Source organism: Aquarana catesbeiana, linkage group LG07 (assembly GCF_042186555.1).
Source record: "Aquarana catesbeiana isolate 2022-GZ linkage group LG07, ASM4218655v1, whole genome shotgun sequence".
Taxonomy (NCBI): Eukaryota; Metazoa; Chordata; class Amphibia; order Anura; family Ranidae; genus Aquarana; species Aquarana catesbeiana.
Window position 1 is genome coordinate 132,363,243 of NC_133330.1, and position 15,787 is coordinate 132,379,029.

General features: G+C 47.6%; 1 protein-coding gene across 14 annotated transcripts in view; it reads left to right on the forward strand.

The window, feature by feature from the left end:
• Positions 1–15,787, forward strand: part of NOL8 (nucleolar protein 8) — a 602,139-nt gene that overhangs the window by 364,121 nt on the left and 222,231 nt on the right. For all 14 annotated transcript variants that reach the window (XR_012235284.1, XM_073592676.1, XM_073592685.1 and 11 more), the window contains one exon: positions 13,507–13,799. Coding sequence is in view for 13 of the 14 variants with exons in the window: in XM_073592676.1 (XP_073448777.1) it covers positions 13,507–13,799 (293 nt within the window). In the remaining variant the exon portion in view is untranslated. The remainder of the gene's footprint in view (positions 1–13,506; positions 13,800–15,787) is intronic.

Here is a 15,787-nt window from a genome sequence, read left to right on the forward strand (position 1 = left end):
TTTGAGTCAAATGGGAACCTCAGGTGGGACCCTTTGATGATGTTGCTCCTAGAGGAGTGACAGGTGTTTTCCGCGATCTTTGACGAACTGGGGTCCAGATCTTCGCAGGTGTGGACAGAATCCGGGAAGGTGGGAGTTGGGGCTGAAAATCTTCATCCGGGATCGGGGGTAGTCCTAGGTTCCTGACAAAGGACTCACATTCCTGCAAGTCCCTCATTGAATGTTGAGTACCATCTTTGTTGACTGACAAGCGGAAGGGGAAACCCCATCTATAGGGGATTTGATGTTGTTGTAGATGGGATGTAACTGGTCTTAGAGCTCGACGTTTTCCCAGGGTAATAGGAGACAAGTCGTTAAAAATTTGAATCTTCGCACCTTTAAACTCCACTCGGGATCTATTACGGGTAGCTACGGTCAGAGCCTCCTTGCTCTCATAGAAATGAAAGCGAGCAATGATGTCCCTGGGATTGGCACCTGGAGGGGGCTTAGGAGCCAGTGACCTGTGGGCCCTGTCGAGTCGCCAGTCTATGTCAGGAATGTGGGGAGCAAGCGTTACAAAGAGGTCCAAGAGAGAGGGACGAATTTCCTTGTCAGGGACATTTTCGGGAACCCCTCGAATCCGTAGATTTTGACGTCTCTCCCTGTTTTCGAGATCCTCTTGTTGCGTCTGTAGTTGTGTAACTGAATTTTTTAAAGTGACGTTTTCTTCTTCTAGTGCATGTATATAGTGGACCATGTCGTCAAACTTGGACTCCAGCGTATCTGTGCGCTCCCCCAATTGGTCTATCTCACCCCTAAGTTCATGAGCAAGTTTGCTGACTTCTTTGGTGATGGTCTGTGTCGCGGACACTGGCTGCAAGGACCTTTTTCTGTCCACATTCACCCTGTTATTTGGTATTTCTATATTAATCTTTTATTTTTTTGAACTTGCCCAATACATGATTCTTGAAAGAGCTGATCACATTAACCTGCAGAGACGAACTGTCTGGTCACCAGGTCTGCCTTAAGTGTTGTGTTAATTAACATGTTAATTATATTATTGTCTTTTAAGTTTTTGCTAGAGGGGAGGGGGGAGTGTCCATGAGTCAGCCCTACCTCGTTATCTAACCCCTTGTGTTAAATGTGTATAAAAAGGCTGTGTTCTGCCCAATAAAGCAGTCAAGATTCTACAAGCTATTATCGACTAGACTTGTATATACTGCAGCTATAATATTATATCTATCTGATGGTCATACTGGAGTAAGCGGTGTTATTGACGGAGGCACTCAGTGGAGTGTGGAATAGGATCCGTCACAATTGGTGGCAAGCTCTGGGATGCTCCTCTTGCCTAGGCACACCCAAATCACCACCGGGACCCCCTGCTCCTAACAGCAGATGGAACATCACTACGCCAGACTCAAGCGCAGCACCTTGAAGGATCTCTTGGAAGCCCGTGGAAAAGTCTCCAGCAACAAATCCAAAGCGACTCTCATCACCGAACTAATGGAGATTGACCAGGCCAGTAACCCACCAGCAGATACCTCAGAGGCGGCAGAGTTCCAGCGTGACGTCCAGTGGCGACTGGCCTTGTATGGTACTCACCCCCCGCAGGAGGTTATCAGTCAAGTGTTAACAGAGGTGTCCCAGCTGCGAATGGCTGAACTCCAGCGGGACCAAGGAGCGTCAGTTATTTTCAACCGGGAAGCTCCAGCGGCCCGCAAAAAGCTACCCTATGCCGCCTTCCGCATGTTTCAAGATGGTGAAGATGAGATGGATGTTTACCTGCAAATGTTTGAGCGTCAATGCGGTCTCCAAGGTGTCAATAAAGCAGATTGGGTCACGCTCCTGGTCAGCCGTCTCACAGGAAGGGCTGCAGAGGCGTACAATAATGTCCCTGATGAGATCAGCCAGGACTATGACCAGGTAAAAGAAAGACTATTGGCTCGCTTCGGCATTACTCCAGAGGCACACCGTTTGAGGTTTCGCAACCTCCGCCGAAAGGAGAGCGAGCCTTACACAGAATGGGCTCATCAAATGACCCGAGCAGCGGAGAGTTGGATGACTGGGCGCCAAGCTGTTGCCATGGCAGATGCGCTCCAGCTAATCCTCCTGGAACAATTCTACGATCATACCCCACATGAGGTTAGAGACTGGGTAAAGGATCGGCGGCCAGTCACAGTAGATGAAGCTGCCACCCTAGCTGACCAATACTTGGATTCAAGGCGGACTGTACAACCAGAGCCTAAGACCCCAGCTCGGCCTGTCCCCAACATTCCACGGAGCGTTGCCCCTCCACACCAGCCGTCGATCCCCGGCCCCACTCAGCTACCATCTTCACGTGGAAAAGGGGACCTCTGCTACAGATGCAACCAATCAGGGCATGTTAGGAGGTATTGTCCGCAGAATGTTTCCCAGGACGCGCGGAACAACAGGCCCCTTGGACCTGCCCGGGCTGCTGCACACTGTCTGGAGAGAGATGATGTGACTTACCCAAGCGAGGAGAATATTGGAATTCTACATGAGGCAGACCCTGTGCAAGCTGCCACTACAGATAATCGTTTGCACCATCGACAAGCCGTGTGGGTTAATGGTCGGGCTGCCCAGGGACTGCGGGACACGGGAGCTGCTATTACCCTGATACAGTCCCGAATGATAAACCCGGCAGAGCAGACGGGACGGTCTGTGGCTGTGCGGGTGGCCGGGGGAAATGTTATGCGGGTCCCCACTGCCAGGGTTCACCTTGATTGGGGTTCGGGGGCCAAAGAAGTGGAAGTGGGAATAATGCAGAACTTACCTGCAGAGGTTTTGTTGGGCAACAATTTGGGACGTTTAAATTCAGCCTTCTCCCTGGATGTATCCCCGGAAGCCTATCCCGTTACCACCCGCCAGCAAGCCCGGATGGAGGTGCGCTCCCTCGAGGACGGGACCCAGGTAAGACCTGTCACCCCTGACCTAGACTGTACTACCCCTACTAACCCTATCCCGACTTGGGCTTCTCCCCAAGAATTTACTCAGGCAACTCTTAGCGACCCTTCCTTAGCTAGCTATAGGGAAAGAGCAGGATTGGACCCTGGGGGGTTGGAGAGGGAGCGAATAGAGTGGGTCCAGGGATTACTCTATCAGGTTACTGAGGGAAAGACAGCCTCCCATCCACCCAAGCGGCAGCTGGTTGTGCCGCAGAAATATCGTCATGACCTGCTGCGCATTGGGCATGACATACCCTTAGCCGGACACCTGGGGATGTCCCGGACCCTCCACCGTCTGACTCAGTCATTTTTTTGGCCAGGGATTACAGGGGATGTCCGACAGTATTGCCGGACCTGTGACACATGCCAGCGGGTGGGTAAGCATGGGGGCCCGCTGAAAGCTCCCCTACACCCTTTACCGATCATTGATGAACCCTTTAGCCGTGTTGCCGTAGACCTGGTTGGACCATTGCCCAGACCTAGTCCTTCTGGGAAGAGATATATCCTTACTGTGGTGGATTATGCCACCCGGTACCCGGAGGCCATTCCCCTGGCAAATATCCATGCAGAAACTGTGGCTGATGCTTTGCTCCGGATCTTTGCCAGGGTGGGTTTCCCTCGGGAAATCATCTCTGACCAGGGGACCCAGTTCACTGCTGAGCTCACTCAGCAGTTATGGAGGCTGTGTGGGATAAAGCCCCTACAGAGCTCTCCCTATCACCCCCAGACCAACGGACTGTGTGAGAGGTTCAATGGAACACTGAAACAGCTGCTTAGGACATTTGCAACCTCTCACAGGGATTGGGAGAAATATCTGCCACACTTTCTCTTCGCTTATCGGGAGGTGCCGCAGGAATCTACCGGGTTCTCCCCATTTGAGTTACTGTATGGGAGGCGGGTGAGGGGGCCCCTAGATCTAGTCAGAGCCCACTGGGAAGGGGGAATTGATCCCCAAGGGTCCTCTATCGTAGCATATGTTCTTGAGTTTAGGGACAGACTGAAGGAGCTCACGGACACTGTCCAGGAGAACCTTCGGGCTGCCCAAAGGCGGCAGAAACGATGGTACGATCGTACTGCTCGGAACCGCACTCTGGAGGTTGGGCAGAAGGTTCTTGCCCTCAGACCAACCAAGCAGAACAAGTTACAGGCCACTTGGCAGGGACCTTACCGGGTTGTGGCAAAGCTCTGTGACACAACCTACCTAGTGGCTAAATGTTCGGATGAAGGAGTCCGACGGACCTTTCATGTGAACATGTTGAAAGCATACTGGGAAAGATCAGGAGAGGTAGCTGCTATATGTGCTCCAGCTGTGGAAGATTCTGAGAATCTTCCCCTGCTGGTGCTCCCGGAGCTAAATAGAATTACTGCAGGGATAGAGATGATAAAGCTTGACGACCAGTTAGGGCCGACGCAGAGAGAACAAGCTAGACAGGTCCTTAGTCAGAGAAGGGAAATGTTCTCCACAGTCCCTGGGTACACTACTATGGCAGTGCACCGTGTGGAGACCCCGGGACAACTGCCACTAAGACAGGCGGCTTACCGGATACCTGACGCAGTGAGAGAGGGGATGCGTCATGAGATTAAGGAGATGCTTGAATTGGGAGTCATTGAGCCATCCAGCAGCCCCTGGGCTTCCCCGGTGGTCCTTGTACCGAAGCGGGATGGCACAACTCGCTTCTGTGTAGACTACCGCAGATTAAATGAGTGCACCACCACTGATGCTTACCCTATGCCCCGGGTCGATGATCTGTTAGATCGCATTACTCGGGGAAAATTCCTGACAACCCTTGACCTATGCAAAGGATACTGGCAAATTCCTCTGGATGCGGAATCTATTCCGAAATCGGCGTTCATTACCCCATTTGGCTTATACCAGTCTAAAGTAATGCCATTTGGGATGAAGAATGCACCGGCGACTTTCCAGAGGATGGTAGACCAACTCCTCGATGGCCTCCAGGACTATGCTTGTGCATATCTGGACGACATTGCGATCTACAGTGATACCTGGGAGGACCATCTGGTTCATCTGGGTGTCGTGCTAGACCGCATCAAGGCTGCAGGACTAACCCTTAAGCCAGAGAAATGCAGCATAGGGATGTCCGAGGTACAGTACCTTGGACATCGAGTAGGCAGTGGACAACAACGACCTGAGCCTGCTAAGATTGAGGCCGTTGCCAAGTGGCCGACCCCCCGTACTAAAACCCAGGTCCTGGCGTTCCTCGGCACAGCTGGGTACTATAGGAAATTTGTCCCGCAATATAGTTCCATCGCTAAGCCCCTGACAGACCTGACTAAGAAGCACCTTCCCCGACAGGTACTGTGGTCCCCTGAGTGTGAAGCTGCCTTCCAACAATTAAAGAATGCACTAACTTCAGCTCCTGTTCTAGCTGCCCCTGACCCAACCAAACGTTTTTGTGTCCACACAGATGCCTCTACATTCGGGCTGGGGGCAGTACTGAGCCAAGTAGGACCTGATGGCGGTGAGCACCCAGTGGCCTACATCAGTCGGAAGCTGCTACCCAGGGAAGTCGGTTATGCAGCCGTGGAGAAGGAGTGTTTGGCGCTGGTGTGGGCTCTCAAGAAATTCCAACCTTATCTCTACGGACGATCTTTTACGGTGCTCACCGACCACAATCCATTAATCTGGCTTAATCGGGTCTCCGGGGATAATGGACGTTTGTTACGATGGAGCTTGGCACTGCAGCCCTACAATTTTACCATACAGTATCGGCCAGGAAAGCAGAATGGGAATGCTGATGGACTTTCCCGGCAAACAGAACTATAAAACTCTCCCGGACAGCCCCAAGCTGACCCGTGGTGGATCTAGTTGGGTCTGCCGGACTATGGGACAGGGAGGGGGCACTGTCGCGGACACTGGCTGCAAGGACCTTTTTATGTCCACATTCACCCTTTTATTTGGTATTTCTATATTAATCTTTTATTTTTTTGAACTTGCCCAATACATGATTCTTGAAAGAGCTGATCACATTAACCTGCAGAGACTAACTGTCTGGTCACCAGGTCTGCCTTAAGTGTTGTGTTAATTAACATGTTAATTATATTATTGTCTTTTAAGTTTTTGCTAGAGGGGAGGGGGGAGTGTCCATGAGTCAGCCCTACCTCGTTCTCTAACCCCTTGTGTTAAATGTGTATAAAAAGGCTGTGTTCTGCCCAATAAAGCAGTCAAGATTCTACAAGCTATTATCGACTACACTTGTATTTACTGCAGCTATAATATTATATCTGTCTGGTCATACTGGAGTAAGCGGTGTTATTGATGGAGGCACTCAGTGGAGTGTGGAATAGGATCCGTCACAGTCTGGGTGATGCTGTGGAGCAAAGCTTGCAGCTTGGTGTCCAACACGTCCACTGTCACAGGTTGAGACATATTGGTGGGGGGAACGGGTAGGTGGGTAGATCCTGAATGATGGGGCTGGTCTGTGGTGGGCGAAGGGGAACTAGCCAATGTGATCGTATTAGTCGCGATCGTATCAGTTAGGACCGCAGCGTATGATGGAATATTTGGAGCTGGGGATTGCGGCTTACGGAGAAAGCGATCCATAGACTGGTTGGGCTTGGTTGCGTCCTGTGAATTGTGACCTCGATATACGTGCCTCTGATCACCGATCTTCCCCATAAACCGGTCGGGATGTAGCTAAGTGAGTCCCCGAACAGTGGATATAACTCCCGGGTCTGTGGTTGCTAAAGTAGCATAGCGGGATGTTTTGATGTGCGGATGGGGGCCAGAGCCTAGGTCTTAGGTGTCCGCCATCTTAATAGGCTATGGTTGCAACTGTCCACCTATCCAATAGAGGTGGCTTTTGTGAAGGTTGCTTTAGCAGATCCGCTGAAGGGAGAGGTGGCTGGGTGAGATTGTGCTATGCCCACGTTCACACACCGTTCTGGAAGAGTGATGAAAGAGAAAATGATGAGGTGTAGAAGGAGTCCCAATATGGCTGCCGGCTTCCGGGTGTAGGCCGAAGCCGCGGTCTTTCCTACAAGGGTGCCGCTCCTATCGGGGCTTCGTGTGATCTACTGGGCACAGGGGATGAATCAGCAAGTGGACGCTGTCAGGGGCTTCTGCTATACAGGGAGGTGGTAGGAAGATTGTTGTTACTCACTGTGGCCACTGATGAGCCCGGGAGCTGGAACGACAGGCCGCAGGCTTCGGCGCGGTGTTAGGCCGTATGGCGAGCGGAGCTCAGATACCCTCCGGTGGATCCCAGATAGCCGATTGCCTCTGCGGAGACAGCCGATGCCCGCCGAGGGTGAGGCGGATATGTTCTTTGGGATGGCTATTGAATTCCCTGCAGGATGTAGAGTGCCAGGGAGAAGGGACCGCAGGCCTCAAGATGGCGGCGGGCCTCAAGGCCGGATAGCAAAGGACAGTCACAGGGTAAGCTCGTCCGAGCCAGATATGCTCCCAATAGGCAGTTGTAATTGTTGCCTTCAATGTCCTGAAGGATATGCCAGAGCAAGTGGTGTAAGCCGGGGTGTAGCAGTGGCAGGATGGCGGTGGATTGTCCGGATGACAGCTTTTCTATAGATTGCTGCACCTGGGTGAGGAGGATGAGGCTGGCCCTGTAGGCCTCAAGATGGCGGCGTCCGCGGAGATGTGGAGCAGGCCGTCAGGGATCCCCAGATGGGTTCTCAGCCGATCTGTCCCCTCCAGAGATGGAGTCACAGGTGGATGAGGACGGGCAGCCTTTTGTCCCGCGGATCGTGGCACTCTAGGCCGGAGGATGCTGGAGGCTCTGTCCTGTCTGCATTTCTGTCTCTGCCTTTCTGTCATAACGGTTCTGCTTAAGCTTTTCAGTCTCAGCATTTTTGTGTCAGTGTTTGTGTCATAGCCTGTTCCTGTCATTCGGGTGCCATCTTAGCGCGTTTCCAGTCTTAGCTTGTGCCAGTCTTAGCGTGTGCCAGTCATAGCGTGTGCCAGTCTTAGCGTGTTCCAGTCAGTGGTCATGTTAGCATGTCGGTGCCATGCAGTCACGGCATGCACCGACAGCCATTGCATCTTCGTTTGTTTCCATGTCTCATTGTACCTTTTCGTCCATGCTTCTTTGTTTACCTGGGTTAGTTAGCCAGTGCTCACATTCAGGGATCTGTCACGTCTATAGATCCATACGGGTTGAGGTTTTGATTTTTAATTGATTGTTGACCACAATCTTCTCGCCTGTATACCATACGTCACACGATGCATGTACATTTCGTTACACCTGTACGACTACCCACTATGGTCTGTGGGTACACCGGCCCTGAGTGTTACGTTTTTAATTACATGTGTCTGCGCTACAGTTTACTCGGGCTCACTTACTACATACATTAGGGTGGGAGCCATCATCAGGTTCATTCACGCACTGTCTGGTCATTACTGCTTACGTCCTCACACAGGTAGGTGTACGCTTCGGATTGTTTCATTTGTTTGCATTCCAGCTACTCCCGGTATTATTCTTTACGCAGATTCATACATGCTCTCCATGGCCTGTTACGATGGCGGGATAGGATGGAGGTGATCAAGACTCGCTCGGTCAGAGGCGGGGTGTTAGTGCACCCCCAGCTCCTGCTTTTCCTGTATTTCCTACAGGCAAGGTCTGCATCCCCTTTGTTCATCGGTCTTGTCAAAGCCTTCTGGGTCATTATGTCTGAGCCAAGCAATGTACCTTGTCAGGGGCTGTGTTGGAATCTCTCATCCCCGGGCTTCAGAACTTCTTTCTGTTGATGCAGACCCTTGTTACCACCCAGAGATCTGCGGTCTCGCAGGGTGTGTTCTGAGCCATTTCCCTTTTGTCGGCCCGCTGGGTGGTGCGTCTGGACCAAGTGTCTTCATTGTTCTGGGTTCCATTATCGGTGCTAGTCTTAATTATGATGTTGCCTGGAGAACTGGTCAGGTACGGCAGACCAGCACTTCAGACCCCTGCTAACTCCTGTCAGTGTGTCCATTTTTTGCAGCTTACCCTTTCATACGTCCCCATACCAGTATGGACGGACTGGCCAGGGGTTCGTGGGAATTTCTCAGTGCTACTTGACTGATGTCCGGTTTGGAGGTTTTCGGTCTTTGCAATTATTTTGCAGAAGCGCCTCGGTTCAGGCCTTGCCCCCTTTTCCACCACGTATACTCTTACCACTAGCAGTTCGTTCCATGCCTGGGTTTTCTTTGTAATTAGGCTTAATTGTTCAGGGGACATTCATTTGGTTCTTGGCAGTTTCGCAGGTTCCAAAGGAAGGGATCCCTTCTTTTTCATCATTTTCATAAGACGCTGGTTTCCTCCTGTCATGGCTGATTCATATTGGATCCATACACTGAAGCCATCCAGGCATGCACTACTCGTCTAGTCGGATTGTTACCTACCCTTCATCAAGCTTTCTTATCACACATACTTTCGTGTCTTTTTGCCCTCTTTCAGGCATACTGACCAGCTAGGCCAAGGCACACCTCAGGCCTTGGTAGATAGGGTATTGCATCTCCAAGTGAAGACTCTGACTAATATATATATAATATAAATATTTTATGCAAAATTTATCAGTGTAAAAAGGGAGTATATTGTTTTTGAACTGAAGAATATGTATACACCCATATGCACACCCTGTAGGCATATGTGCACCTATTTACAAGCATGCATGCATGGACATTGGCTACAGCAGAATAAAGTGAAGGTTCTGGAGTGGTCATCTCAGTCTCCTGACCTCGATATTTTTGAGCCACTCTGGGGAGATCTCAAACGTGCAGTTCATGCAAAACAGCCCAAGAATTTACAGGAACTGGAGGCTTTTTGCCAAGAGGAATGGGCAGCTTTACCACCTGAGAAGATAAAGACTCGTCCAAAAATACCACAAAAGACTTCAAGCTATCATTCATGTTAAAGGGGGCAATACATGGTATTAAGAACTGGGGTGTGTAAACTTTTGATCAGGGTCATGTGGGTAGTTTTCATTGCCATTATGATTTAAAAAGAGTAAACGCAGTTGATTTATAATAAATGGCTTCACTAGCCATGAGTGAAAGAAAAGTTTTTGTGTTATTATTCATATTTCCTGAAAAATGGCCAAGAAATCATAAATTCTGCCAGGTAATGTAAACTTATGAGCACAGCTGTGTATGTATGTATATATATATAGATATAGATATAGATATATATATAGATATATATATATATATATATATATCTATATAGATATATATCTATATATAGATATATATCTATATATAGATATATATCTATATATAGATATATATCTATATATAGATATATATCTATATATAGATATATATCTATATATATAGATATATATCTATATATAGATATATCTATCTCCTCCACATTGCTCCAGAAGAAGCGTGTCCAGAGCACAAAACTAGTCGAGCATGTTTGAATAATACTTCAATATTGAGCAGGATTGATTTACTCTGGTTTGGCTTTGTAAACCCCCCCCAAATACATTACTGTAGTATAACAAATGTTTAGGTCAAAAAAAAGTTCATGAAGTAAAATTAGAAGTATATAAATAAACTATTTTTCAGAAATAAAAACTGATAATTGGCATGTGCGTATGTATTGGCATGTGCCCATGTGGCACGGAGGAGAACACTTGTTTACTCTATGTAAAAATGATATCGAGTCTGGGATTAAAAGTACCATTTCTATCTTTGTGAATGACACCAAGCTATGCAGTGGATTAACATCCTTACAGGATGTCTCCAATTTACAAGCCCACCTCAATGCACTGTCTAATTAGGCAACTATGTTTAAAGTGTTACTAAATCCTGGAGCCTGCATTCACTATATCTGGTCTCCCATATTACACAGAACATGGAAGTGTAATTATTTTAGTAAGCATAAACTGCTAAATACATTTTCTCATCAGCAGTATATAGCAGTTTTGTGACTTCTATCAGTGTCTTGTTAAAGCTTGAAGGAGGAGTTTTCATTCTCCTCTGATTGTCCTATGAGGCTGCAGGACCCCCGACCCTCTGTCCGGACAGTGCTGATTGGTCTTGTGCTGATCACATGCACCCTCCCAAGAAAAAAAAAAAAAAAACTCTCTAGCTATGCACACCAAACTGAGCATATGCAGAGTGCCCCCAAGGCTCTATTCTATCAGGAGATGGACTGTGTAAGAAGGGGAGGATCAGAGAAGACAGGATCAAACAGCCTTTTACACAGTACAGAGGAGTAACCCCTTAGGTTACACAGTGAGTATAACAAGCATGCTTTACTGCATATACAGACTGGTTTTACTGTTGTGGGTTTAGTAACACTTTAAAGAGGAAGTAAAGCCTCTGGAAAAAAAATACACCCTGCAAGACAAAGGCATAATGAACTAGTATGCATAGCATACTAGCTCATTATGAATTACTTACCTGAGATCGAAGCCCCCGCATCGGCCCTCATTCTCCTCCTCCGATGCCGCCATCTATCTCGGAGTGACTTCCGGGTATCGCAGCTCCGGCGCTGTGACTGGCTGGAGCCGCGATGACGTCACTAATGCACACATGCGCCGCCACTAACGGCATGATCGCCGTTAGAAACAGCACGCTCAGTGCACCTGCGCCCGATGTCTACAGCGCATGCGCCGTAGACATCAGTGCCGCTATTTCTGCAAATATCTCCTAAACCTTTTGGGTTTGGGAGATATTTCTTGCACCTACAGGTAAGCCTTAATCTAGGCTTACCTGTAGGTTAAAGTGGTTGTAATGGGTTTACAACCACTTTAACCACCTCAATTCAGGGTGCTTTCACCCCCTTCCTGCCTAAGCCATTTTTCAGTTTTCAGCGCTGTCGCACTTTGAATGACAATTGCGCGGTCATATTACACTGCACCCTAATGAAATTTTTATAATTTTTTCCCCACAAATAGAGCTTTCTTTTGGTGGTATTTGATCACCTCTGCGGTTTTATTTATTGCGCTATAAACAAAAGAAGAGGGACAATTTTGAAAAAACACAATATTTTTTACTTTTTGCTATAATAAATATCCAATTTTTTTTTTTAACAATTTTTTTCCTCAGTTTAGGCCGATATGTATTCTTCTACATATTTTTGGTAAAAAAAAATGGCGATAAGCGTATATTGATTGGTTTGCGCAAAAGTTATAGCGTCTACAAAATAGGGGATAAATTTATAGCATATTTATTTATTTATTTTTTACTAGTATTGGCGGCGATCTGCGATTTTTTTTTTTTTTTTTTTTTATTGTGACTGCGATATTGCGGCGGACATATCGGACACTTTTGACACATTTTTGGGACCATTCACATTTATACAGCGATCAATGCTATAAAATTGCATTGATTACTGTGTAAATGTGACTGGCAGGGAAGGGGTTAACACTAGGGGGCGATTGAGGGGTTAATGTATGACCTAAGGAGGTGATTCTAACTGTGGGGGGAGGGGACTGACTGGGGGAGATGACCGATCGGTGTCCCTATGTACAAGGGACACGCCATCGGTCTCCTCTCCTCTGACAGGACGTGGATCTGTGTTTACATGCACAGATCCACGGTCCTGCTCTGTTACCCGGCAATCGCGGGTGCCCAGCGGACATCGCGGCCGCCGGGCACGCGCATCGGGTCCCGAGCAACGCAGTGGGAACGCGCACGCGCCCTAGTGGCTCGGGAGGGCGATCACGTCATATGACGTCCGCCCAGAACAAGAGAAGCCTCGTCCCGCCGTCATATGATGGTGGGCGGTGGCTTAGTGGTTAATGTTGATAAATGTAAAGTTATGCACTTGGGGGCTAAGAATATGCATGCATCATAAGCTCAATAATAGCATGCAATGCCAAGCTGTGGTTTCCAAAGCTAGCAAAGTCCTTTCTTGTAATGAGAGGTATGAACTCCAGAGAGACAAATCATTATGCCCCTGTACAAATCATTAGTAAAATCTCATCTGGAATATACAGTTCAGTTTTGGGCACCAGTTCTCAAAAAGAATACCGGGGAACTGGAGAAAGTGCAGAGAAAAGGACAACCCAACTGATAAGAGGCATGGAGGAGCTCCGCTATGAGGAAAGAAAGTGGTCTATATAGCGAACTTAGTGTTGACTTTAGGTCATCACAGAGGACAAAGGGGCACTCTTTACGTCTAAAGGAAAAAAGATTTCATCTCCAAATACAGAAAGGTTTCTTCACAGTAAGAGCTGTGAAAATGTGGAATAGACTCCCTCCAGAGGTGGTTCTGGCAAGCTCAGTAGATTGTTTTAAAAACGGCCTGGATTCTTTCCAAAATATACATAATATAACTGGGTATTAACACTTATAGGTAAAGTTAATCCAGGGAAGATCCGATTTGCCTCTCGGGGGATCAGGAAGGAATTTTTTCCACTGCTGTAGCAAATTGGAGCATGCTTTGCTGGGGTTTTTCGCCTTCCTCTGGATCAACTGTGGGTGAAGGATTGTGTATATGGGATTGTATGATATTTTTTTTTTTTTTTTTTTTAACTAGATGGCCTTGTGTCTTTTTTTTCAACCTGACTATGTAATCAAACATTTCAGTTTATTTGAATAATTAAAATTCAGTAAAGTGTCATGTGTGATTTAGGTTAATCTTTTTGTCCTTAGCAAATCTGAGAGAATGAAAAAGCAACTAGAAGCAGAAAGGCTACCAGATGTCTCCAAAGAAACCTTTCATGAGATAAGCATGGATTTTAGAGAAGTGTTTGGAGCCTCAAAGACTCAAAAAACAAAGGGTGCGAAGACAACATGGGACCAAGTGGTAGAACCAGAGAAGAAGGAAGCCCAGAAGTCTAGGTCAAGTGAGCTTTTTAGCTTACAAAACAAGAACATAGAGGAACCTGTAGAATTCACATTTTCATTTTTTGGGAATACCACTGAAGAGAGTACATCTAATAGTGGTAAGAACAATTCTAAACGTTTCTTGCATTGTAAGGTAATGTCAGATGGGCAATTCTGCAGCAGTTATTTATTACTGCTACAAATTTCTAATGCCAGTGATTAACAGTGATTTGTAGCTAGTAATTTAATCACTATAGTTGGTAGCCATTTGTCACAGAGAAGCGAAGTGTCACTATTACAAGTTAAGGTATTGCTACGGGTTGGTGTGCTTTGCTACAAATTGTTCTCTTAAAGCATTTTGTAGCTAACCTATAGAGGTTAATGAAGAGCAATAATTACTGACCGGAAACACTGCTCAAACTTAGGGGGGCATATCTATTAGGGGTCGACTGATATCGTTTTTTCAGGGCCGATACCGATTTTTAGGCCAATAGCCAATATCAGGCACTGATATTCTGTACATCACCGTCGCCTGCCACCCAGATGCAGCAGGTTACTTGCCACTGTCACCTGTCACCCAGATGCAGCAGGTTACTTGCCCCTGTCACCCAGATGCAGCAGGTCACTTGCCACTGTCACCTGCCACCCAGAGGCAGGTCACTTGCCACCGTCACTTGCCACCCAGATGCAGCATGTCACTTGGCACCCAGATGCAGCAGGTCACTTGCCATTGTCACCTGCCACCCAGATGCAACAGGTCACTTGCCACTGTCACCTGCCACCCAGAGGCAGAAGGTCACTTGCCACTGTCACCTGCCACCCAGAGGCAGCAGGTCACTTGCCACCGTCACCTGCCACCCAGAGGCAGCAGGTCACTTGCCACCGTCACCTGCCACCCAGAGGCAGCAGGTCACTTGCCACCGTCACCTGCCACCCAGATGCAGCAGGTCACTACTTACACTACTTCTGGCAGCCTCTCCCCAGCAGCATCCGAGCAGGTAAACTTCCACGTGTGGGTGAGTGGTGAGAGATGACGCAACAGGTCACTTGCCACTGTCACCTGCCACCCAGATGCAGCAGGTCACTTGCCACCGTCACCTGCCACCTAGATGCAGCAGGTCACTTGCCACCGTCGCCTGCCACCCAGATGCAGCAGGTCGCCTGCCACCGTCACCTGCCACCCAGATGCAGCAGGTCACTACTTACACTACTTCTGGCAGCCTCTCCCCAGCGGCGTCCGAGCAAAAAATTGTGAATATCGGTCGACCCCTAATATTTATAAAGCCATTATGGCAATCACTAAGTATTTAATACAGGTGTATCTTACTGGTGCATATATTTTAATGTACAGCGATTCACAATCAGTAAATGTTAGAAAAAAAGGAGAAAAAAACTGCGCTAAGGTAAACACCTATGTGTGATATACAAATATATATTAAACACCTAAAAAAGTTAAGCAAAATGTGAAAAAGGCAGCAATTCTCTTGTATAGCATCAATAAAATGGAATAAATTAGAAACTTTAGAACCTGTGAATGTGTATCAACCATAAATAAATATGTAAAGCATTGACAATTCAATGTAAGTGAAACATAGATAATGGTTCATACATCCCATAAACACCCAATCTCAATGGTTGTTAATAGGAGAACAAAATACTTAAAGTGATAGAATTGTGAATCAAGCTTAAATGTAAATAAAAAAATATAAAAATAAACAGTCTCGGTGAGTGGCTGAAAAAAGCAACATCCCCCCGTGCACAAAATGGGAATCAAGTTCATCCAAAAATGAGGTAACTCTTCATCTGCTATGTGACACAAATTTGTGATCCACCACCGCTATAGAAGAAATCGCTTCTTACCAAACGGCCATGATCCCCCACTACAGAGGATCATGATGAGCATATATGGCTGTGACTCTGGAATACACCACACGTGCTGACTTGCTGTTGGGTCCTCAGATCACCTCATTGATAAACAGGCCCATAGGATGCACACTGTCCAAGGCACCGATTGGTTGCAGGATCAGGCCACTCGTTGCTTCCAACACTCTAGCTCGTCGGGGCTGTCACTGGAGGATCAGGTGACACGCTCGTTCACTCGCTTTGC